Here is a 26,791-nt window from a genome sequence, read left to right on the forward strand (position 1 = left end):
TGAACAGGTTTATCTTATTTTTCAAAATGATATAATATGTTAATATTTCTAGTATCACAACTCAGCCCCACTGGAAACATATTTTCTACACCAGCCATTTGCCACTGAATGTTTTGTGTACTCGATGTGAGAAGAGAAATGAGAACAAAAGTCATACACCGAGCACACGGAAAAATCATTGATGGATAAAAGGGAGGGTGGTTAGACTCCTTTTTGGAAGAGACAGGATGACAAGTTGTTTGTGGACAAAAGCAGAGATAAATATGCCAATGGGCAGCGGGGTCTGGTTCAAATCCAACTGTGTTTGTAGAAACCGGTAAGCCCGACAGCTGAAAGTTTCCTTGTACATAGTTTTTATAGTGCTGTGTAGTCACTTATTTCATTAACCATCAGATTTGTGTGATCAATGGCTCTTTTTGGTAGAGCATGTGGAATGCGAAATTAATCAAAATATTAATAACTATGTTCTGACCCAATAGATGAAACATGTACCCTTAAACACATAGCCTGGAAGTCACTGTCTGAAGAACAAGGCAGGCCTTCCTCTGCGTGCCAGCAGGAGTGACTCCAGCTTAAGCACAGACATTTCCTTCTGTGCCGAGTATTCAGAGCAAAAATAAAATAGGACAGTTATTTTAAAAGCATTTTTAAACAGCAACATAACATAGAGACAATGCCAGTGACCTCATCTAGAGTCAATTTTGTTATTGTTAATTCATGTTGTAAAACCCAAACCATTCTGTGTGGTCAAACATTGTTGCTTTTGTTCTGTCTCCATTCATTCCTGTTATACTCAAACTGGTGCTCCCTCTTTAAAAAATATTTTTAAAGATTTAAAAATATTTAAAGATCATAATATATTTATTTCTCCCTTTCCTCCCTCCACCCCCTCCTATGGACCAACTGGCCCTCTTCTCTTTCTAATTCATGACCTCTGTCTTTAACTGTTGAGGGCAGGCTCTAAGACTCATGTGCTTAACCTGCCCTGTCTTTTATGTTTATGGTGTGTGTGTGTGTGTGTGTGTGTGTGTGTGTGTGTGTGTGTGTGTGTGTGTATGCAGCACACATGCAGGTGTCACAGAACAGCTTGTTGCAGAAGTCTGAGTCCTAGTAATTGAACTCAGAACATCAACCTCAGCAGCAAGCATCTTTACCTACCAAGCCATCTTGCTGGCCCAGTGCATACTATTTATTTACCCCTTCCTTCCAATGCTGTTATGTCCAGTAAGGAAACCTGGTTGAGATGAGAAAGAGCGGTACCATTCAGTGGCTTTCCTTGTATGTCTTCCAGGAGTCCTGTGGAACCTCTCATCATGTGATGCACTCAAGATGCCAATCATCCAGGATGCCCTGGCGGTGTTGACCAACGCAGTGATTATCCCCCACTCGGGCTGGGAAAACTCACCTCTTCAGGACGATCGGAAAATACAGCTGCATTCATCACAGGTGCTGCGCAATGCCACTGGGTGCCTAAGGTCAGTCCCTTCCCTGTCCACCAGAGTCCTGGTCCAGGGACTTTTTTCTGTACTCGATGACTGTTTCCGGAGGACCAGACTGTTCTGCTGAGACAGATGTTGGCATGGCAAACACAAAGCTAAACAAAATCATTTGAAGGGGAAGTTTCCACAACTCTGGACCCACACAGTGTTCAGCTGAGTTAGCTTGCTGCTTATATCTAGAAAATATCAGAGTTCCATCTCAACCGAAACCAAGTCCCTTTCTTTCTCTGTAAACAGTAGTTTATAGTAATTTGATATGACATTTTACATGTAAAACAACCAGGCAATTGCTTGGGGAGAGTCCGTGACAAATGTATAGGGGTATAATTAAATACCACCAGGAACTACTTTTATTCCAATTTTCCCGCTTAATTCTTTGTATGTTTACAAGATTCCTTAATTGATTAGAAATATCTCAAGGAGGCCTCCTTTACTTAGAGTTTCTCAAATAATAAAAAACTTATAAGCATCTATAATTTTTCTACTGTATTTAAATAAATCACCACGCAGAAATCTCTGTCATCTTCTTAGCATCATCTGTGAGCCTCGACTGACTTTTAGGAAAGGAGGTAGGTACCAAAGAAGATAGTCGGTCATCTAAAGTCAGCCTGTGCACCTAGGGAAGGTTTGTGTTAAAGTTGGAAATTTCTACCAGATAGGGCTAATTATGGGATAGGAGCCAAAGGGCTTGTTGAACATGCCTAATCAAATATTATGTATTTCAAGCCGGGTGATGGTGGCGCACGCCTTTAATCCCAGCACTTGGGAGGCAGAGGCAGGCGGATCTCTGTGAGTTCGAGACCAGCCTGGTCTACAGAGCTAGTTCCGGGACAGGCTCCAAAACCACAGAGAACCCCTATCTTGAAAAACCAAAAAAATATATATATATATTATGTATTTCAAAGCTAAAATGTTGAGAATGGCTTCAGCTGGGCTGTCACGGACATACAGTTTCTCCAACAATTGGTCTGTTTCTAGCTGTAGTTACAGTGTCTGCTAGGAAGGAACAAGAGCACGTCAATGAGAATTAATACTAACCATCTTCTGACTCTCCGTACCAACGCTCGCAGCCCTGGCGTTGAGAGGGCGTCTTTCATGGGTTAGGTAGGTGTAGAGTAAGGATCAGAGTCAGCACCGTGAATATCTTCACATACTTAGAAACAGAGCAGGAATCCTGTGAACACTTTTCATCCTCCACATGGCATGTGAACCTCTGGCATGATTTTTCTGCCACAAGCATGAGTCTCTACCACAAGCCAGGTTTACGCTTTCCCCCAAATCCCTGTTGTGGCCTCCTTTTATGACTGCAGTTCTGCTGTGCTTCGGAGGCCCCCCTGCAGAGCTGTAGGTCCTCCAGTACCAGAGCCTTACACAGTAAGGCTGGACAGGGAGTCGACCACTAAGCTGCCTCCCTCACCCTGCTCACAGTGTATTCTCCTGTTTTTTATAAGCTCAGTAAGTTTGTGTTTAGGTAAGTTATGAGGCCACTCCTGACTTTTGACTCATGCCCTGAGTCTTATGCAGACCTTTTCCAATTGCCCACACTTGGGAGGATGTGTCAAGTCATTTGTCAAGCCCTCCCGAAATAGTGCATAACAACCAGCCAAGCAACGAGTAGGCCACAGAGTCCTATGGGTTGGTTTACTTAATCTCCTTTCCCTTTTTCTTTTGGTGTTTTTGAGACAGGATCTTACTCTGTCATCCAAGCCAGCCTAGTACTTGCCTGTGGCAATCTTGACTCTGTCTCCTGAGTGCTGGGAATTCAACATTTACCGTCATGCTCCACCTTGATTTCTTTGTGAGCGTTTACTGAGTGGCACTTGCCTAACTAATAGATGCTCTGCCTTTAAACATCAGCTGTTCCTTCTTCTCTCCCTCTTGTTACTTTCCATCTTCAGTTACTTTCCATCTTCCTGAGGTCTTTCTGCAGTTGGATGTGAGCCATGTCCCTACGGTCATATGCTGGGAACTTGGTCCACACTCTGAAGATGTAGAGAGCCAATGGCAGCTTTAGAGAAGGGACATGGCTGGTTCCTGGGACATTGTCTTCATAAGGAACAGCTCTAGCTCCTAACTGGTTCCCTGAGACAGAGCCTCTCAGTGAGTGACTGGAGTCCTGTGCTTTTCCTGGTGCCTTCTGCCCTCTCCTACATTTGCCTTGAGGTCCTCACTAGATAACAGGCAGAAAGCATCACCTGACATTGATCTCTGAGCCCTCAAAACTCAAAATCATTTCTTTTTGTAGAGCCTTGAACAGTTGCCCAACAAACCCTATCTGAAATCTTCACTTGAAACCGTGGATGCCCTTGAAAATGACATATAGATATATATTTTCGGACGATCCTAGGAACTTGTGCCATGTTCCTCTATTCTGTGACTGATAAGTTTAAGATGAGTTGATATTTTAGGCTTGTCTCTGAAACTGCAGTTTAGGAATACATAAATAAAATGAATAGAAAGGAAAATAAAACTATTTTCCTGTCACGGGTTCTTCTAACCTAGCACGGCAAATGGCGAGTAAAGACGTATCGGACCATTCTTAGCCATCATGACTCTTTGTTCGTAGTGTAATTCAGACTTGTTTCTGCTACTCCAGCATAAGAAGAAAGACCAGGAATTTAAGCAGTTACCATTATCTTCACCATTTTACTTTTCAGAGATGAATTCAAGTTTAAGAATGTAAGCCACACAGCTTTTCACTGTCCAAATGCTCAACAGAGAAAAAATCAAGTAAAATAAGTTTAATTTTACAAAGCCAACATCTGAATGTCCAGAACCATATTTCCTCAGGCAACTCATGGCCTTGGTTGACAGTCTAGGTTCTTGTGTGTCCCCCAGCAGTAGATGTTCAGTGCCTCCATGGATGGCCACTTCCATCAGGTCTGGCCGGACTGGTCCGTCCATTCCTGAGAAGGGGAGTGTGGATTGAGGAAAAAATAGTCAAGAGACAGAAGATAGAGTCAGAAGAGCTTCCAGTGAATACTGTAACAAATAAAGCTCTGAGTTTATTGCTCATAGTCCTTATATACCCCAATCAAAATGGGAGGGCACCTGACTCCCATGATGCAAAGACATGCATGCGTAATTACCTCCTTATAGCTCAAAACACCCAGTAACCATGCCTTGAGTCAAACATGCTGTTGTCTGGCGTTTGAGGAGCAAAGCATCCAGTAGCCACACCTTTGGCTGAGCGTTCTGTTGGCCATCCTTGAGGAGCAAGAACAGGTCAAGATGGAAGGGATTCAAAACTGGGGGCCCTCACCACCCCTCCACCCTGACCCACAGAAGCCGCATTCACAGAGCGCTCTCCGGAGAAGAGCCCCTGGCCTCCGCCTTCCTGAAGAGGAGCGAATCGTCTCCTGTGGACACAGCCAAAGTTAAGCACAGATGATTTGTAAAATGAAGACGCCATGCCCTCAGTCCTTTCCATTTAAAAGTCATTTTGGGTAGGAAATGGAATTTTTCTCGGGCAGATCCATCTATTTGTTCCTGAAATGCCTATTTATCGCTGATAAAAAATGAGATAGAAATGGGGGCAGGGAGATCTCTTAAATTTTGTGGAAGGGATGAGTTGATAAGACAGGACAGTAGCTGGATGGTGGGATGGGATAGAGGGCCTCAGAGCCATGAGTCCTCAAGATGCAGGGCAGGGTAGAACTTAACTCTTCTCACTGCCTCTGCCACGTCTACCCTCCTCGTCCCAAATCCAGTCGCCCGCATCCATGCTCACTTCTTCCTGTTTTGCAATGCCATCTTCTGTTCCAATTCTGCTATGTCCAAACTTTATTTTTAAATAAAAACCATTTTTAAAATATTGTCTAAAACAAATGTGACAAGTATTCTGTTAGTCTTTTTCTTCCTCCTTTCGTGATTCAGAACGCCTCTGGGAAAATGACTTCATGCCGACCAGGTCAGCCCTAGGAATAGATTTGGGTTTGCACTGACGATTGTTTTGTTGAGCACTGTGTAATCAAATGTGTCTCTTAACCTTTGGCCATTGTAATGATCACCTTCATCTGGAAACGTGTATTAACAGACTGCATGAGGCCAGATCCGATCAGTCTGTGAGCAAGCTCTTGCTGGCTGAGGTCATTGTGGTGGCTGAAATAAACAGTCCTCCAAAATCTTTGTCCATCTCTAACCTTGGAAAGTGACCTTTCTTGGAAATAGTGTCTTTGGAGAACTCAATAGTTGGATTAGGGTGGGTATATGTGTAATAGCGCCCTTTAAAGGAGAGATGTATGGATGGAAAGGCTTTTTAAACAGACGGGAAGACTGGGGATGCCTAAAAGCCACCATAGGAAAGGCTCCCTAGAGCCTTCAGTGTGAGCAAGGCCATGCTGGCGTCTGGATTTTGGATTTCTAACCCTGGGAGGATACATTTCTGTTGTTTTACACCATGAGTTTTTTGAGATTCTACTCTGGCAGACCCAGAAAATAAATGCATATTCCATAGTTGGAAACAGAGGGGCCTGCAGAGCCAGGGGGCACCCGAGGACACAGAATAGGGAAGAAAGTATGTAAACCACTGTTCCCAAATGGTCCTCACAAACTGGGACAGAATGACCAAAGGGGGACTTGATTTTGTCTGTGTAAAACCAGTTGCCTGTATAGGTAAGGAACAGAGGCATTACCTATGCAGGGGTGAGGTCTGCATGTCCAGATGTGATTGCCTCGGACTAAGGAGGTTTGCCTCCAACCCCCTTACTAGATATGCATGAAGGAAGAGACTTCCTAGGTGAGTGTGTGATTTCTATGTGCCCTGCTCTTGCCCAGGAGTCTTTCTTCACTGTCTCTGCTGATGCTCTCAGAGCAGAACTTGGATTTGCAGAAGACTCTGTACAGCCAGAAGTCCTTCTGGGTTCCTATACAGGCAACCTTCTAGGTTCCCAAAGTGCATTCCAGCAGCAGTGTGCAGAATGAGTGCTTCCTGAATCTTCTGAGAAAGATGACTGTGTTTCCCATTTTACACGTATAAATCAATACCCTAAAGACCCTTGGCATGGCCACAATCATCATTTCAGAATGAGCTGTAGGCGAAGGCTTGATAAGCTGCCCTTTTTTTGCTCCCTTTTAATCCAGCCACTAGCTCAGTAAGACAACTCGGATACGTTCCTCTGAGGCTGCTGCATTTCGTCGTGGGCACTTAGGACTTCATCAGCAGGGGGATGTGTGCAGAAGGCTGGCTTTGTTAGCTTCCGCAGCTCCTTTGCCCATGCCACCAAGCCATTTCTTTATTTTTATTATTCTCTTCCCACTTCGGCATCTTTTCCTGAAGGACAACAATATACAACCCTAATTTTTCTCATCTGTCTTGTGTACATGGAATGTTATTAAGCCTGTCGCTGTGCCTGTGCTTATGAGCATAATTAAACTCAGGTCCTCAATTAGTCATTTTAACCCATCTAACGGATGAGCGCTCGGTCCCACAGTGCCACTAATTCTAGAGTGACCTTGAGAAAACTCATCACAAAGTAATGCTTATGATAATCACACCATGGCTGGAAGGCTCTGAGGACATTATTTTATTTGGTTTACTCTTGCATTGGCCATAGGTAAGAAGAGGAAAAATTACTGTTTTTATGTTAAGGCCATGCCAGTATTATCCACCTATTCAGATGAATGACCTTTTTAATATTTTATTTAATATCCGTACACGCATATAATGTGCTTGGATCAAATCCAGCCCTCATTCTTTTCCCTCTCCTCCCTCTCTTGTCTTCCTCGCCCCTTGGACCTCCCAACTTCATATATTCTCTTTTAAAGCTAAGTTGGTTTAGTGCTGCCTGTATTCGTACAGATTGGTACCATCTCTCAAGTATGGAGAGCCCCTCAAGGCCCACCTCCCTCAATCATGCTGCCCTCATCCGTGGGTGTGAAGACAAGACCTCACAGTGTAGTTTATTCTGTGTCCACTTAACAAAATAATAATAATACAATGTTCTCCCCTAGTCCTGTGACCTAGTCCTTTTGGGCCTAGTCAGTGGTTCCCAGGGATCCATCTTATAAAGTGATCTTTAAATCCAATCAGAAAGTTATTATTGGCTGTTCCCATAGCAATAATCAGCTTCTCCCATAACAGTTGTGCCACAGTTGCACCAGTGATTAACCTGTTGGCGGGCTGGCTTTTACTATAATGCAGAGTTCACAGCTAGGTACTGCTGTCTAGCTACCTAGGTCCCCTAGTGGAATTCAAAGAGCCTTCTAGTACTATAAAAGATGGCCAGCAGGTCTGAACCAATTTGCAAGTGTTGGATGTTGAACTCTGGGGCGGTTTGCACATCTGGACAAGGATATGTAGCGTGTGCCAGCTACATAAAGCACACTTTACCTGGTGCTTGGAGTGGAAAGGGGCTTTTTCTCTAAATTTGTCGCCACCCCCTTCTTTTTCATACCTGGACCTCAGTCTCCTTACTGGTGAGAGGGTCTAATGTAGATGTGACAGAGCTTCCGTGAGTAGCGCCTCGGCAGCAAAGGTCATCCAAGGGCACAGAGGTCGGTGGGGCAGAGCTAGACAGTCTGGGAGCTCATTAAACTAAGTGATTGCTGCCTTATCTAGCAGCCACATTGGAAACGGCTGTGTGCCCCGTCACTAGTAGCCCAGATCCCTCAGCACAGTCAACAGAAGGTAGAAAATATTTATACTTGCTTAGCTGCTGTATCAAAGTATCGTGGACTGTGTGACCCGAATCCCGGGATCTGTGTCCTCACAGCTGTGCGCCTGGAAATCGGATATCCAAGTGCCCAGTGGGCGTGTTCCTCGAAGAACTCTCTCCTGGACTGGCTGACTTCTGTTATCACTGGATCTTCCTGTGGTCTTCTCTCAGGCATCTGGACCCAAGTGTTCTTTTCTTTTAAGCACACCATTCAGACGTGGCTAAGACCAAAGACTTAATTCTAAGCATATTGCCTCATTTTAAAGTCCCTGCCTTTAAATACTGTTGCGTCCTGCAGGGGAGAGAGCTCTAAGTGAAGACTTCGCTTTGAATTTCAGAGTGATACACCTCAGGCTATGGTAATGCTGTGACTGTTGGATTTCTCTGTTTGGTCCCATTTTAGAAAATACTATGGTTTTTTTTTTTCTTTAAAAATGAGCACACAAAGATGGGGTTAGTTATGGCATGTTCAATACATGATTCTTCTTTGTTTCTTCTTTCTCCCTCCAGGGCCCTCTCTTCCCTCCTGCCCCCCACCTGCTAGTCCCCTTTTCTCCCACCAGAAGTTCCCATTCCACACGTTCATGTCATATGTATTCTATTACCATGTTTTCCTTTTTCTCTCTCCCTATTCTGTCTTGTTCTCCTTTCTGCTTTCATGCCCTGTGGCCATACTATAAGCATATATGTATATGTGCCTAGATAAAAAATTAAAATCTAGGATATGTATATGAGAAAAATCATATTCATTTGTCTTTGAAGGTCTGGGATATGCAAATCTCATGGTTTCTTTTTTGTTTGTTTTTTCAAGCTGAATAAAATTGCACTTTCTATATGTATCATATTATTTTTGTCCATCAATCTGTTGATTAATATCTAGGCTGGCTGTGTCCTGCATATAGGCGTCTCTGCACCTGGAAGTGGTGTAACTAGATCCTATCATCCCAGTTTCAGGGTCTGAGAACCCACCACACAGATTTCTGCTGTTTTGGTTTGCATCCCACCAGCAGTGACCAAGCCTTTCTCTTCCTTTGCATCCTGGCCGGTTTCATCGTTGTTTGGTTTCTTGGCTTTATCTATTTTTCCTGGGATGAGATAAACCCTGAAAGGGGTTTTCATCTGCATTATTCTAGTGACTAAAAATAATTAGATTCTTTTAAAAAAGATTGATTGAGTGGTCACTTGTCTATCTAATTTAATAAGAACTGTCTGCTTAATTAATACATTGGCCCATTTATTAGTTGGTAGTTCTGTTTTCATTTGGGAGTGTTTGATTTTGTAAGTTCTTTATATATTCTATATGTTAGCTCCCTGTTGGAAGTACAGCTAGCCAAGGTTTTCTCCCACCCAGTAGCCTGTCTGCTCACCCTGCTGATCAGACACCTCACCTCACCCTCACTGTGCAGACGCATTTTGGTTTCATGTAACGTGAATTAGAGTCAAGTCAGTTCTGGGAGTAATATCTTGCACTATTAGAGTCCTTGACAGAAGTTCATGCCTTTGCCTGACTCTTGAAGTATATTTTCTGTTTTCCTTGAGCAGTTTCAGCATTTCAGGTTGTAGATTAAAGTCTGTGATACAAAACTTTATTGAGTGTGTGTGTGTGTGTGCGTGTGCGCGTGTGCGCGTGTGTGTGTGTGTGCGTGCGTGCGTGCGTGTGTGTGTGTGTGTGTGTGTGTGTGTGTGTGTGTGGAGAGTGAGATCTGATTTCACTCCTTGGCAGGTGTATATCAAGTGCTGCCAACTCCATTGGTTGAAAAGCCTGTGTTTTTCAGATGTAATCATTTTACACACCCAGATTAAAATGATATGGTTGCAGCTGTATGTATTTCTGGATATTCTACTTTATTCTATCTCTAAATGTCTCTTTGTGCTACTATCGTCCTGTGTTTGGCACTTTGGCTCCGTGGTATAATTTGAAGCCATGTACCGCGATACCTCCGACATCATTCCTTTTACATGCAGTTGTTTGACTATGTGGAGTCTTTTCTGTTGTCGTATGAATTTTATGATCATTCTGTCTAGGTATGAGGAGAATGTCAGAATTTTTTTAACGATGACAGCATTGAATCTGTACTCTCCTCTTGAATGTCCAGCTGTTTGGTCACTATTAATTTGATTAGTCCATTAGCAAAGAAAGCCTTAGCATAACCAAGTGTTTCTTTGATTTGTATTTCTGTCTATGTGGTCTCATTATATATTTATCTTTTACATTTGTTGGGCTTATTCCTAAATATTTTTAATCTATTGTAAGTGATCTACTTTCCTAATTTCTTTCTTAGCAAGCTCACAATTGTATATAGAAAAAAAATCAAATTTTGTCTGTTGATTTTATATCTTTCAAATATGGTGAAAAGTGTTTATCTGAGTTATGTATTTCAGGGGAAGTCTGTGAGTTCTTTTAAGTATAAACTCATATTATCTACCAATAGGGATAGTTTGCCTTTTCCCCCCACTTGTATTCGCTTTTCTTCTCATACATTTTTTCTGGCTGAGATGCGAGCATTATGGTGTAAGAGCAGAGAGAGTAGACACCCGTGCTTGTTCTAGACTTAGAAGAAGTCTTCTCAGACTCCCCCGTTTACTCTAACATTGGTCATTTTCTCATGCACAGCTCTCTCCTGTACGGATGTATTTTCCATTGCTTCCTATTTCTTTTAGGGCTGTTATCATGAAGTCATGTTGAACACTTTCACGTGCTCTTTCTGGATCTGTTGAGAAGAGGTCGTGTGATTTCTGTCCTTAAGTCTGTTTATATCATGTGCTCTGTTTATTGATTTACATATGTTGAACAAAATCTTGTAATTTTTGCATCATCAAATTAATTGGTCTATACTGTTCTTTTTTGTTGCTGTTGTTGTTGGGTCTCTATCTGGTTTTGGCATCAGGATAATTCTGGTTGTGTAAAAAGATTTTGGTAGTGTTCTTTCCCTTTACATTTTTCAAAACAGTTCGAGAAGTATTGATATTATGTCCTCCTTAAAGGTTTGGAAGACAGGCATCTCTCTGCTGGAGGCTGAGCCCTGGGAGGAGCTTAGTACTATTGTTCTGCTAAAGTAACACGCCCCCCAATCTACCTTCTACACATCCTTGAACTTTGTTTCTGGTGTTATATTGGTTGATCTTTGAGACTCTAAGGGGGCATGGAAAGTGCATCCATCCACCCTCGTTTGCCCTTGTATCCTAAGGACACTGTTCCAGGCTGTCCGGCACATTTCCCGTGATCCTCCAGAATCCACCCAGGCACTGGCCTGAAAGAGTGTGTTGTCTTTGGTGAACATCTCACTTTGGCATCTCTTCCCAGCTCCTGCTTCCCTTCAGCCAGTTCCCTGTGAGTGCCTTATCCAGACTTCTGTCACATTTCAATAGCCCAGGCCTTCTCTCTGGCTAGTGTGTCACCTGCCCAAGAGAGTAGTATAGCCAGTTGGCAGCAGCTTGGCTCCTTCTTTCTGGAGAAATTCCACCTCCGCATCATTTTGTTTCCTTGAGGCCTTTCGCTTCTATGGATAAAAGCTATTGTGTTTCCATTTTAACCTTTCTGAGGCATTGCTCAGATGCTTCTTATGTCCTGCCAACACACCCAGAATGCTGAAATGGTTGCAAATAACGTTCAATAGCTTCAAACCTTTGTAGAGCAAAATCATGCTGACCAGCATGAAGTATGTTTGACTCATTATATAGTATAAACAAAACGTTTATTTTATTACCTAAGTAAAAATAGCTAGTGTTTGCTTTTAGGTCTCATTTCCAAGTGGTAATGATCATAAACATGGACTGTAAAAATGTCCTGTATGCAGGCTTCCCTGTTCATTTCCTTCCCCAGGGAGATGAAGCTGGAGCTCAGCACACTGGTAGAGTGTGAAGCAGGAATTCTCAGCTTACACTACTTCTACCAGAAGTTAATACTCATAGAGTGACTTCTTCAAGCCAGTTAGTGAAAGAGAGAATCATAGCCTTGTATGACACCAGAACTAGGCTCCTTACTGCAGGCAAGACAGAGACAAGCCCTTCTCAAATACACCTGTTTATTTGTGGCCAGATAGATAAGCTGGCTTAGTCCAGAGTCCTCCAAAATCATCAAAAGGAAATCAGCAGTTCATGGAAGGTATCTGTTCAGAGGCCACACCTCTGAGGGAAAATGGACAGAGGAACCAGGAGAGCCATCAAAGCAAGATACAGGTTTCCCTCAAATAAGAAAAGGGAAGGGAGATGGGGAGAGAGGAAGGAAGGAATAAGGCAAAGAGGTGGCACTGGAACGTCGGGCTGACAGAACTCATCAAGCCACTGGAGAGGTCTTTAGCCCTGACATCCTTCACGGGAGCTGAGTCTCCTGTATATGAGCTTGCCTCCTGGATGCTGCTAAGATCTGTCAACTGGCTGCAGCATACATGGGAGACGAAGCCTTCGTCTGAAGCCAGGGATGCATTTCAGGGCACAGCAGCCAGGGCCTATCAGAAGTGACACTCCTTCATCTGTAATCTTGCCAAGCACGCTCATGGAGCCTACAACAGCATTCCACTCTAGTCATTTATGTAGACTAGCTGCATAAAGTAGCAGTGCATAATCAGGAAGTTTCCTGGTGAAATCCAGGCCAGAGGAGTGTGTTACATCAAGTGAAAGCCCGGTTCTCTCTGCGGATATTTCTTTGGGCGTCCCTCATGCTCCAGGCCGTGGACTGTGTGTTGTGGTCATGCTGGTAAGCAAATGTACAGTGTCCACAGATTAGCAGCAGACATCCTTGCCTATCCATCCTTAGGTAGACAGATGTGTGTATTTTCTCAAATTAACACAAAACAAAGAAGAATATCTGTCTTTTCTCTCTGTGTACATGTGTATCTGTGTGTGCATGCGTGTGTGTGTGTGTGTGTGTGTGTGTTTTCCTCTGTATTTGTGCACATGTATTGGCTATAATTCAATGTTAGGTGTCTTCCTCCGTTGCTGCTGCATTATTTTTTGAAACAGGGTATAGCAAACCAACTGGCCAGACTGGCTGGCCAATAAGCCCCATGAATCTTCATGTCTGTCTCCCTGTAGCTGTGATTATAGACACACACTACCATTCCTGGGTTTTATGGTTGCTGTGTATATAGTTCCCTAGCTCAGGTCCTCATGCTGTTATGGAAAGGAGTTACTCTAATTATCCATAGTTTTTTCCAGCATTCATATTGCATGAACCAGTAATGAGGAACACTTCTTCCCAAACAATATGTTGTTTCACTTAGTCAGAAAAGGTGAGCATATAATGATTTCACCTTAAAGATAACTAATTAGCATAAATATCCCATAATATGCTATTTATTCCATTTTATAGGCAATAACAAAGCTTAAAATGTTTCTTTTTTTAATTTGGTTGTAAGTATTGGCTTCTTTTACTCATTTTTCCTAGCTATACTTGGATCTAATCTCAATACTTAGGAATAGAGGCAGGAAGATGGACAGTTCAAATCCAGCCTAAATTCTGTTGCGTTCCAGGCCACCCTGAGCTTGAGACCTTGTCTCAAAAGGTCAAAAAAGGAAAAATCGTTCTTCCTGTCAGCATATAAATACTGATAGTTCTGTTACATTTTTAAATGTGAAGAAATTGCTTCCTTAAAAAAAACCCAGTAAAATATAATTCATTCCCAACCAATATGTCAAAATATTAAATATTTTAGACTTTTTTTATTGATTCTTTTTGGATTTCAAGTCCTGCATCCTGATCCCATTTATCTCCCCATCTCTTCATATCCACCCTCTGCCCTAGCAACCCCCACCCATAATACAATAAATGTAAAATGAAAGCTAAAAACAAAACAAAAACCTAGAAGAAAAGTCTCAGTGTGGCAACTGTAGTGTATATGACACCGTGAGTCACACCGTACACCCTTTAGTCCATACAGATTTACCTGGAAGAGTCCTTTTCAATGTGTCATTGGTGTGGTTCGAGGCCTCTGACCTCTTCTGTACCCTCAATACTGGGCCCTCACTGGGACTCCTCTGGGATGTCTTGTTGTTGTCTTGTGTCATGGACATCCTGTAGCTTTGAATCTGTAGGTCCGGCCCCTTCACATGCTCCAGCAGCTAATAGATGAGGTGGATGATAGGGTGTACCAGCTCATAGCCCTGGTTCTCTGTTGTGTTAGGGGCGGCGGGGCTGCGTCCCCGGCATCCGGCCGCCTGCATGGCTAGCTTTATACCCGAAATAATTACATGGAAACTGTATTCTTTTAATCACTGCCTGACCCATTAGTTCCAGCCTCTTATTGGCTAGCTCTTACATATTGATCTAACCCATTTCTATTATCCTATGTAGCCCACGAGCCGGCTTACTAGGAATGATCTTAACCTACATCTGCCTGGAGTGGGGGAACCATGGCGACTCCCTGACTCAGCTTCTTTCTCCCAGAATTCTGTTCTGTTTACTCCACCCACCTAAGGGTTGGCCTATCAAGGGGCCTAGGCAGTTTCTTTATTCCTTAACCAATGAAATCAACAGATTGATATATGACACTCCCACATCAGTTCTCGGCCTGGGTGTTAGCTGGATTGGGCAGCCTGCCAGTTTTCCCTCATTGACGCCACCAGGGCCGGCTCTCCAGCATTGCCCTGCAAGCTCACCCACTGCAGTAGGCAGGAAGGAGTGGGGCCGGTTCTCCTGCCCTCCTGCCCTCGGGGCCTGGGGGTGTAAGCTGGCTCTGAAGACCTGAGAGCAGGAGAGCCAGCCTCACGTCTGTCTGTCTGTCCCCTCACGTCTGTCTGTCCCCTAGCTACCGCAGCTGGGAAGGCTGGGTCCAAAGGCACGCGAGTGGGAAGACTGACCTGCCCCTCACCAACTGCAGTGCTTTGGAGAGCAGGTCTTGCGCTTTACCTGGGCAGCACAGTAGAGCTAACCCGGTGGATGGGGGAGCACAATGACAGGTGATCCGGTGCCATGAACTGGGTCAGAGGTCGGGCCCCGCCCCTCAGCTACCATGTGGGGGGCGAGGGACTTAATATTTATTTTTATAAAACATTGTTTTATAAGGGAGAGAGAGTGTCCTTGAAAAAGAAATGATATAGTTCATTCTTTAAATCACCACAATTTCTTGATATGGTATATATGTGTATATAGTATATGTATATATGAAATCATCCCAGATTGCTTTGCCAATACTGTGTAAAGGACAGTTTCCCTGAAGATGCAAAGAAGCAATTTTAGTACCTGACAGTGCAGGATAAAAAAAAAAAAACTCAACTTTTTTAACTTAGAGTTTACATCCTAAGCCTTTGTAATACCTTAACATGTCTGCTCGTGTGCACTTCTTTGCAAAGTGAGATTATGTTAAAATAGTTAGCAGCAAGCGTAGTTAGAACCAAAGCAACAAGGTGAGTATGGGTCACACAAGAGCAGAGACCAACTGATGATGGTTCCCCACTTGCTTGTGAGTCCTCTTAGAAGAGAAGCCTAACAAATGAGAGAGCTCCCAAAAGCATTCCAGGTGTGCTGAGTCAGAGGTCTAACCCCGGACACACTGGCTTGTGAGTTCGGAGCTGGATGCTTGAGCCAGTACTGCACTGTGTCCTCCTGCTGTCTTGTGAGCCCAGAGACGGATGCTTGAGCCAGTACTGCACTGTGTCCTCATGCTGTCTTGTGAGCTCGGACCTGGATGCTTGAACAGGTACTTCACTGTGTATCTTCGTGCTGTCTTAGGAATTTTGATGTAGATGCTTGAGCCGGTACTGCACTGTGTCCTCCTGCTGTCTTGTGAGCTCAGAGACGGATGCTTGAAACAATGTGGCACCATGTTGCTTCATTCTGTTACCCCTCATACTCATTTCCTCCATTTCAGTTCATCCTCAGGCAACAAAAATATTCACAATTGATTCCGGTTCCTTTTACTGAAAGATTAAAGTAAGAATACATAGGGGTAAGGTGAACAAACAAGTGAATACCTTTACCTTCATGTTGTTGAACTCTGAGCTTTTCTGTCTGCGTCATGGATGTATTTCTCCATCTCTCAATCTGCTAAGTAAGAGAACAGACTTGCTAAGACTTCTGATTAACCTGTGCTCTTCGTTATTGTTCCCGGGAGGTGCAACTGCATCATTATTCCCCATTAACAAGCTCTACACCGGCACGGAAGACATGATGTCACCGAGGTACTGACTGGAGCTAATGAATTCTCTACAATTAATCACGTTTCTCCTTAGGTAACCTATTACCGGGAAGAAGCTAGGCTAGCACAAAGATTGTCTGTGCTACTGGCTCTTCCCAGGGGAGGCCTGCTGATTTGTCATGCCCCGTGATGCTCCATAGGCATGCTACGTTGACTTTCATGTCCTGGCCATTGTTCTTCCCGGGGTTGCATTTTTACCTGACCTTCTTTTGGTAAACAGTGTAACCACTAATTGCAAGCTAATTTAATTTAAGCCAATGAAGGTCCTGTCGCATGGGCCACCAGAAGTGGTCCTGACTGCTCTTACAGCTCTGTTGGCACAAGGGTGGGTCAGGTGGTTGGAGCAAATGGAGCTTTCTGGAAAAGGTAATTAGTTACCTCAAGTAAGAGTAAAGGGCACCATGGCACCATGACCTTTTGAAGTCTGCCAGGGGGTGTGGCTTGTGGCCTGTCACAGTGAGTGAGTACCCATGGCTGTAGGAGGAACCTGGCTCTGACCCTTGGCTCAGTCTGGCACCACCTGAAGGTCAGGCTTTCTCCCTAGCATGTGGGAAAGTGGCACCAATAAGCTACTTTCCAGAACAGTAAGGAATTTTACTTCTTTTCCACTATGAGTAGCACTGTCTTCGGGGCTAGGCAAGGTGATTAAGTGTCATTTGTCCTTGACCCCTATCACTCCTAAGCAGATGAAGTAGATGGACAGGACAACACTCCCCAGACAGATGGGGCAAAAAGTCTCATCCTGCCCTGAAGCAATAGGTTTAATGGGGGAAAGGATGCTGTTTATTCGGATTTCCCAAGGCTAATTCCTATTTGAGGACAAATCATCGAGACCAATGATTCTTCTTATTTCCCACAAAGCAGTTAGTGGGGAAGTTCTGCAGCTGCTGAGGGAGACCTTTCAAGACAGCCTGTCTGAACACTCATCCCAGGGCTTGGAACGTGCAACAGTTCCCACAGGAAACATACTGGTGGAGAGAGGAGCACCTTGCTTCTCACCTCCCAGGCTTCTTCCGCTTTCTTTAGTAACTCACTGAGCTGTGAAGACTATTTCAGGAGACTCCACAGACCATCAGGGCTCAAGGACTCCTAGAGATCCAACTTTTCAGGCCTGAGTACAGTTCTGGCCAGCAGAAAAGTTAGACCCAATAGCTAAGTTCCGTCGTGATCCCCCATGGGCCTTTCCTTCACTTAACTTCTGTTGTGTTTTGTTTTCATAAAAGTAAACTCAAATCAAAGTCATACAGCGTAAAGCTAACTATTTTAGAGAACTGCAAACCAGTAGTGTCTAATCCCAAACTATGGCCTCCAAAGGGAACCATGTCCTCGTGAAGCAGACAGTCGCCCTGCCCTCTCCCCAGGCCTGGCAGTTACCAACTCATGCTTTATTTCCTTGGATTTACCTGTTCTGTGTATTTCATATCAGTGGAATCATGCAATGCATGGAGCTGGCTTTCATGTAACATATGTTCTGGGTTCGTCCATTTGTTTGTTAGTTTCTGTGAGCAGTAAATCAAATGAGAACTTGTATCTCAGTGTCTCACTCCTTTGTGTGTGAATAATATCCGTGTGTGAATATACTGTCCCGGGTACTCAACCATTGGTAAGTTAGGCTGTGTCCATTCTTTGGGCACTAGGCATAACCCTGATATTAGCACCCTTGTATGGGTGTTTGTTTTTAATTCTTTAGGGCAGATGCCTAGGAGCAGAATTTCAGGGTCACGTATTGTAGGCAGAGACTGCTCGTTCGTGTCCTGGCCGCCCTGACCCGAATAATCACATAGAAGCTATATTAATTGCAACACTGTTTGGCCAGTGTCTCAGGCATATTTCTCGATAGCTCTTTAATCTTAAATTAACCTATCTTGACCAATCTATGCATCACCACAAGGCTGTGGCCTATCGGTAAGGTTTCGGTCAGCCTGATCTTCTCCTGAAGCAGCTACGTGGCTCCACCTACTCTCTCTATACAGCTCTTCCAGACTGGTTATAGTCTGCCTGCTATAGGCTGAAGTAACTTCTTTATTGATCAATGGTAAATGAATAAAACATATTCATAGCATACAGAGGGCCAATTGAATGAGGCTTTATGGGAAAGAGTCAAGGACCAGAAGCATATGCTGCTGACAAGTTAAATATCCTGGCACATGACAGACTAACTGATAGGGAAACCTCCAAATCAGTCCATCTCTGGTTAAAACCTCTGATCTTTTATCGCCATTGCTCGCTCTCTCTGTCTCTCTCTCTCTCTCTCTCTCTCTCTCTCTCTCTCTCTCTCACACACACACACACACACACATACTCACACACGCACACACTTTCTCTCTCTTCCCTCCATCCTTCTTTCCCTCTCTCCCTCTCGCCCCACCTGCTTCCCGCTTCCCACCACTTCTTTCACATCTCTCAATCATAGCAGATACAGATTCACTTTGGGTAAGCCTGTGTTTTCCCCCTATTATTTCTTTTCTATTCATCACTAACTTAATCCGTGGTCTCCAGGGCAAATCAATCCATAGCGAAAAGGAAAAAGAAAGGGCTGATTATCTTCATGCAGGCTGCTATGACAAGATACTTGCACTCACGTAATTCAAAAACAACAGAAATTTGTTCCCCTGTCCCAGAGGCTGAGATGATGGAGGTGGCCAACCCAGTCAGTGTCTCAGGATGGTTGCTTGCTGTACCATACTTTGTGCCTTCTTGCTGCGTCTTTACATGAGAAAAGGGACAAGCATTCTCGTTCATGAGGGTTCCGCCTTCCATCTAATCACCTCCCAGACACATCACCTCTGGATACCCTCACCCTGAAGGTTAGCTTCAACATAAAAACTTGGGGTTGGATAAGGGCTAACACAAATATCCACGCCTTCTTCCCATTGGCCAGCACTGCTGTAGAGGTGGATGCTGCTGCCTAACCCTCCTCCAAAACTCAGATCCGATGGAGAATGATAGTTCATCCCCAGTGTTTGTAGTTACATGGAAACCACGGTGCACCTTGCAGTGTGCAGCCAGGGTTGGTAGAGGGTGAGAGCCGGGGACACACAGCCCTTCGGTTGTGTCCATGTGCAACACAGAACAGGAACTTGTAATTTCTTTGAACTTGGAATAAACTAACGTTGTGATTTGATTTTTTTTTCACATTCTATAAAAATATTCCATGTTAAGTACTTATGATTAAAATTAAGCACAGTGTGTTTGGGGGGATTTTAGCAAATTATCAGATTAAGTGAAGCCATTCAGTACCTAGCTGAAGCAGCTCTAGCTTTTGCATTTGTATAGCATATAAGGATCCTCTAGCAGTATATATTTTAAACAAAAATGTTCACCTACTCTGCCTTCTTGCAGCTATGTTCTTTCCTGGCCAACAGATCTCTAAAATCTTTCTATTTTAATACTCATGAAAAGGTAAGTCATAAAGGCAGGTATATTAGGATGAGATTTAAGAAAATCTCCAGTTTCTGGCTTCTGGGTTCTGGGTTCTTGCGCACCATGCTGATGTCTTGTTACGGTTTGTCCCCGGCGTCTAAGAACCCTAATTATCTACAAAGTACAGTGAGGATATGAGGGGCAGGTGTGCCTAGGCTGCGTGTGAAGAAAAACACCTTCTCTTCTGTACTTTAATTTTCCTTGGGGAAGAAATTAAGTTGGTTAAATGTATAATTTTCTAATAAAATATTTATATTTGCTCCAAACCAAGAGCGATGAAGGAACTACACACAGATTAAAAACCCTTCGATGGTAGCACTTGTTAGGCCTTCTTAGGTTACATCATGAAACTCAGCTCTTCATGGTCACCTCATGGCCTGCCTAGAATGTTGCTCTGTGGATTCGCAGCGTGCCTTTGCATCTGACCTTTGGACGCAGCTGGTACTGTCCTGGATTACCAAAGCATTACTCCTTCCACAGCCACAGCAGTCGAATGAGATGATACACCCCACCATGGGTACCGTTATCCTACACTCACTGAGTGTCCTATCTGGTGGCAGTGAACGTGGGGCGTTACTCTTGGGTCCTACCTACGGTTGGTGAGAATCCTGCTCAGATTGAATTGTCGCAACAAATGGCATCTAAAAGCCCTGATGACTGTCTCCCATCTTGTTCAAAGTATTTAAAATGTTCCCATAAGAAGAACCAGAAGGCTTCTCTAATATCCATTAAGTCTGCATGTGGCAGTGTTAAAATGAACATGTATGGAAAATTGCCTGATGAGGTCCAGGCTCTGATGCGCTGTGAAGACAAGTTACCACAAACTAGAGTCACAGAATGTATGGGTCTATAACCACAATGTTCTGTGCCCCAGAAGGACAGCATTTACCTAGCAGAACTACACAGTTGTCTCTAACCCATCTACTGGAGTCTGGATTTTCCTACTACTTGTGATATTCTTTGGCCCAAGTAACATCGCCAAATGAGTTTTCAAACTTAAGTCATGATTTAAGAGTTTGCAGAGATGTGTATATTTCTAAGACAATAAAAAATACAGATTCTAATTTTTAAATTACTTCTATTTTGGACACAGTTTTTAATCTTTTGGTCCCATGACATTTTTAGTAGCATGTTTGTCATAAATTAAGAGCCCTCCTCCCTACTTCCCCTCACAAGGAAGAATTATAAGAAAATCATCATAGTGAATTCAGGCTTCCATGACAAAGTGTAGCTGCTGGGTAGCTTATAAGCACAACGATTTTTCACTACTCTGAAGACGACATCTGAGAGCAGAGGATCAGAATGTATTGATTCTCACAAATATCATGTTCTAGAAACAGGTAGTGGCTTCGCCTGTGCCTTCCCGAGGTAGAGGAAGAACTAACCAGATCTCCTTCATGAGAGCAAGGATTCCTTCAGGTAGGCTCCTCTCTTATAACCTAAAGGACAACAAAGACGCCACCTCCCAGTATTGTCACACTGAGAGACACTCCACATTCAACTGTTGCTGAGTCCACCACAAACACCAAATACTCAGAAGGAAGAGGACCATAACTGGGCCTAGCCTGGATTAACAGAACGTGGGCTTTCCACTGCTCAGCTCCTAGGTTGGGACTACTTAACCCAGCCATTCCACCCAGCCGTGCAGGGCAAGAACCCCGAAGTCAGGGTAGGGAAATGCTGATGGCAAGCAGTTAGGAGGGCTGAGGAGTCACACAGGAGGAGCGGCTAAGTTATAAAGGCACAGATAGTTCTTTTCTCTGAATATGCTTTCTTGTGGTTGTTATTGGTACCAAATAAACTATGACTGTGTGATCAAAGCTGTCGTTTAAATAAGAATCATGCCTGGAGGAAGACTTAGCATCCAGATAAGGAAGCTTTTAGAAACCCCTGGATTCCCAGGTTTAGTAAGCCTTTGAAGTACAGTTTGTTAAAATTTCTTTCAAATAAACAAATATAAAAGATTACATGATTGCAAATAGGGAATTAGGTGAAGAATAGAAATGTCTATTAAAAGGCTCGTTTTAATATCTATTAATAATCCAGAGTGCCAGATCTTGAGAGTCTCCAGACTACACACTGACACTGACGATGCAGGTGACCAATTCTAGTGGTCCCTTCCTTGTCAGTTTTGTTCTTCTGCTCCTCAGAAGATGGAGGCAGTGACCTCTACAGGATCAACTACAAGAGAGTGACTGCTGAAGGAGCAGGCCCAAGCCAGAGAGGTCTGTGGTACAGGGACCAAGCCAGGGACACCTGCAGGAATAGACCTGAGCCAACAACCTCCACCAGAGTAGGCCTGAGCCAGTGACCTCTGCCAGAGCAGGTCTAAGGCAGCAACCTCCACAGGAGCAGATACAAGGGAGGGACCGCTGAGGGAGTAGGCCCAAGCTAGAGACCTCTGCGGTGGCATATACCTTTAATCCCAGCACTTGGGAGGCAGAGGCAAGTGGATCTCTCTGAGTTTGAGGCCAGCCTGGACTACATAGTAATTCACAGGACAGGTAGGCCTATGTAGAGAGACCCTGTCTCAGAAAAAAAAATAACAAAACTTCAAAAAGCAAGAGTAAAACCACAAAAACAAATCACGGAGAGTTCATACTACAAGGAGTTGGATTATGTCATCATTTGATGCTCCTCTTCCTGGAGGCTCAGTAAAATTAGTATTGAATTTATATTTTCATTGTTTCTTTCGATGCCAAACACAGCTCTCACTTCAAAGGCAACCAAGAGACATGTTATTCTTGAACTAAATATGAGTGGCCATGGCCCTGAAAACACAGATTCTCATCGCTCTGAAAACCATGTTCCAAAATAGAAATGGTCTCAAAAATCAAACCATTTTCAAATACATTGGTGGGAACATCAGGTTCTGCTAAAGGGGGGGAATTGATTATAGGCTTCAGATTCTGTCTGAGAATATTCTTAGCTTTGGGGTTGATAATCTACTAAGTTAACACATTACAGAAGGTTGTATCTGAGATTCACAGCATATGAAACCACAGAGAGAAATGGGCAGCAAGTGGCCATGAGGACGCTAGTGATGGCCCACGATAACCTGACCCTGGGTCTGTAACGATGCAGTGCTCTGCAGTCACAGTTCTGAACAGTCATTGACCTGGCTTCCTTTCTGTTGCTGCGATACAATGGAACCAAAACACATCTGAAAGGAAAAAGGGTTTATTTGGATCACAGTTCCAGGCTACAGTTAATTGTTAAAGGAAAGTCAGAGCAAGAACTTGAGTGCCCTGCTCACAATACAGCCAAGAGCAGAGAGAAAGAAATGCATGTCATAGCCTGCTTGTTCTGAGCTTCATCGTTTCACTTATATACACTTCTGACATCTTGCCTAGGGAGTGGCTTCGCCCACTATGGGCTGGGTCTGCCCAGATCAATTAATTTAGTTAAGACAGTGTCCCAGAGATGTGTCCACAGACCAGCCCAATACAAAAAATACTTAACTGAGATTCTTCCCAAGTGATCATAGACTGTGTCAGGTTGACAACTGAGGACGGTCACCGCAGTCAGCACTGTAGTATCTTCAACACAGGCATGGATTTTGCTGGGAACCTCAGTTTCTGTGCCCTAGTATGTTAATGTATATACATATGCATGTTCACATTATGCAACACACATCTTCATATAGGTATAATATAGGTGTGAAGCTCAAGTTTTCCCATGTCTCAGATGAAACCACATCTGGCTGATGAATAATTTGAATCAGCTGAAAAAGAAAGGAAATATTCACTATTTTTCATTTGTGAACGTCGTTCACTTTGGATCTTTGCCTTTTTTTTTTGAGCTGTTAGTGCTTTTATAACTGGGCCATCACCAGCCCACTACTTAGCGTGGCGTAAATGCTTGCTGCAGTGGTGTGTGAATTTCACCAAGGTAGAGTTACCAGACCTGCAGTTCATATGGGCTCTTCCATACTAATACTCGGGTGTTCGGGTCAGTCACATGTAAGTAAAACTTTGAATGTTAGTGTAATCAAAGGAGGTGGTCATTGTCCGGAAGCTGAACCACGTGAAAACACTCTTCAGTTCTGGAAGTGGTCACCAAAAGATCAAATGCCCGAGAGTACAGCTCATGCTGTTAGCACAGCCAGATAGGAAACAAATGTGAACAGAGTGGGCATGTTTGGGGAGCTCAAAGGGCCACATGCACAATTAGGTTCCCAGCTAATGGCTTTAGCCACACAGCATTCGTGTTCTTAGCCCTGTGATTTCCCTGTAATTTAGCCCAATGGAAAACTTTCAGCAGACATTTCATGGAGCCGTTAACTCCATGGCAACCATCTAGTCTAATTGGAATCATGTAGCTAAAGCCCCAGGTAGTACTTGACAGTGAAAGGGGGGTCTTTCAACTCAGGTACCTCTGGTTCTGCTTTGGGCTTCCCTAGAACAATGTTCCCTGATGCATGGCTGACTGCTGAAGGCACATACCCAGGCAGTCTTTAAAAGGGACAGTGTTTAATCGTCAATGAAAGATGAGCTTGTCTATCTCCTTCTGCTACTTTTCATTTATGAGGTGACCTGGGGACCATGGGGGAGTCTGTGCAGCAATGGATGCTCGGAGTACGGAATAGCAGCAGGCTTCTCTGCTGGCCGCAGTAGGTAGCTGGTCTTTGGCCACTGAAGCATTCTGTCCCCGCAGCTCAGCAAAGCAATTACCAAGCCCTTGTCATCTTGATTTATAAAGAAATTGCCTTCCTCGAGAGAAGACAGCCAGGTGCACAGTAATCCAAACAGCAAGGCTGTGCTAATCCTTTAAAAATTAAGGAAATGTGTTTCTCAGGAAACAGCTCTGACTGGGCTGTGATGAGGTACCATTTGTACTCAGCTGTGGGGGTTGGGGATGGGGGGGACAGGAGCTCTTAAGTCACTTCTACTCCCCAGTGGAAGTATACAGAGCTATGGCTAATCCTAATCCTAATGTGGTTAATATTTCTCAGTACGTTTGACTGGCATTTCAGATAATGCTTTTCTAAAACTTTGATCACCTTCGGTTAGCATAGAAAGTAAAAGCTGTGGTTACTGATTTTCATAGATAAGTGTTTGGATGGTTCTCCTCCCATTTTATCCCAAGTCTGTCCTGCTTGTGCCTCTGCTCCTCTGGGAGCCTCCTTTGTGCTTTTACGTCACAGGTGTCTTGTTATAAACACGTGTGCATGCCTCCTTAACCGTCTTTCTTTTGTTTAGTTTCAGAATCTACACCCCACACTTCACAGTGACACACACGTGTGTTTGCACACATACACACATATTTGATATTAAAAGCAAAGCTCTACATTTGAGAGAGAACTCGCAGTATTTGTTTTTCTGAGACATTACAGTCATTAACACGATGATTTCTAGGATGACCCAGTTTCCTTAAACCTTTATAACTTTGCTTTAAAGCTGAATGAAAATCTATTACATACATGTTTCATTCTACATTCATCTGAAGATGGACACCTGAGATAGTTCTGTTACCTTGCTATGACATAGATGAGCAGAAATCTTTGGGTTATGACAGAGTCACTTGAGTCTAGCCCAGCAAGTGATATAGTTAGGTCATGTTTTTGCTCTAGTTCCAGCTTACTGAGAAGTCTTCATACTGATTTCTGTAGTAGTTCAGCCAGGTGCCACTCCAGCCAGCAGTGAAGAAGGATTACTCTTTTCCCACTTTCTTGGCAGGAGCTTTTACATTCATTTTTTTTATAGCCATTCTGACTGGAACATGATGGAATCATGTTTTCTAGTAATGTCTGTACAATTTCTTTTAAGTATAGAATTGTGTTATCTAAAAAGAGGGAAAATTTAACTTCTTCCTTTTTATCTATATACATTTATATCTTTCTCATGTCTTATTTCCATGACAGTGACTTCAAGTCACAGTGGATAGGAGTGTAAAGATTGGGCACCCTTGTCTTTTTTTATTATTATTATTTTAGAGGAGATCCATTCTTTGTTTTTTTTCCTACTTGCATCAGTATTATTGATAGGTTTGCTATATTCTGCCTTTGTTATGTAGACATACGAACTCATCTATTCTTAATTTTTTCAGGACTATTATCATGACAATAAATTGAACTTTGAGGTGATTTCTGCCCTTATGACAATTTATATGATAAATTTTTTAATGATATAGTAAACTAACATTGAATCCCTAGAATGAAATCAATGTGATAATAATGTACGATCCTCTAACATTTTCTTGAATTGAGTTTGAAAGTATTTTGTTATGAAATTTTATATCTGTGTTCATCAAGAAAATTGGTCTGCCATTTCCTTTCTTCCTGCCTGCCTGCCTTCCTCCTTCCCTCCCTCCCTTCCTTGATTGATTGCTTGCTTTTACCTTACTTGTTTATCGGGCTTGGGTATCATGGTAATACTGACTTTCTAGAATACTTTGGTGGTGTTCCTTTCCCTTGTATTTTGTGTAAGAAGTGTGGTTGTTAGATCTTATAAACTTTAGTAGAATTCAGCAATAAACCTGTCTCATCTTGGCCTTTTCTTTGTGGAGAGATTTCTATTACCCGTATCAATCTTATTGCTTCCTATGGGTGTGTTGAAATTTTCTATATATCCTGGTTTTAATTTTGATAGCTCATATAAGTTTAGAAGTATATCTTTTTCTTTTAGATTTTCAAGATTTTCAAATATAAGTTTTTAAAATGTTCACTACACTTGAGCCTATTGTAACAATTCTCTCTTCATTTCTAATTGTATTAATTTGGGTCTTCCAGTTTTGTTAATTGTCTCAAAAAGCCATATCTTTGTTGGATTGATTCTATGTATTTTCATTTAATGTTTGTTTCATTAATTTGTATCCTGGTATCTTTTATTTCTTAATGCCTACTGCATTTTAATTTGCCTTTTTGTTTTTCTAAAACTCTGAGGCACACTGGGTTATTTATTTAAGATTTCCTAGGACCTGTTTGGCAATGATCGCCTGGTATACATTTAAAAAAAATATAGGACAAAGGATCCAAACCTAGAGAAGGAAATGGACATTCATATATAAAAGAGACATGAAGAGCCCCAAGTAGACATGACCAGAAAAGACTCTTTCCATGATAGGACGTAGTCAAGGT

General features: G+C 43.1%; 1 protein-coding gene across 3 annotated transcripts in view; it reads left to right on the forward strand.

Moving 5' to 3' along the window:
* Positions 1-26,791, forward strand: part of Ctnnd2 (catenin delta 2) — a 755,848-nt gene that overhangs the window by 609,258 nt on the left and 119,799 nt on the right. For all 3 annotated transcript variants that reach the window (XM_005356666.3, XM_026783687.1, XM_026783688.1), the window contains one exon: positions 1,292-1,475. In XM_005356666.3, the coding sequence (XP_005356723.1) occupies positions 1,292-1,475 (184 nt within the window). The remainder of the gene's footprint in view (positions 1-1,291; positions 1,476-26,791) is intronic.

The sequence above is a fragment of the Microtus ochrogaster genome, chromosome 19 (genome assembly GCF_000317375.1).
Source record: "Microtus ochrogaster isolate Prairie Vole_2 chromosome 19, MicOch1.0, whole genome shotgun sequence".
Classification (NCBI taxonomy): domain Eukaryota; kingdom Metazoa; phylum Chordata; class Mammalia; order Rodentia; family Cricetidae; genus Microtus; species Microtus ochrogaster.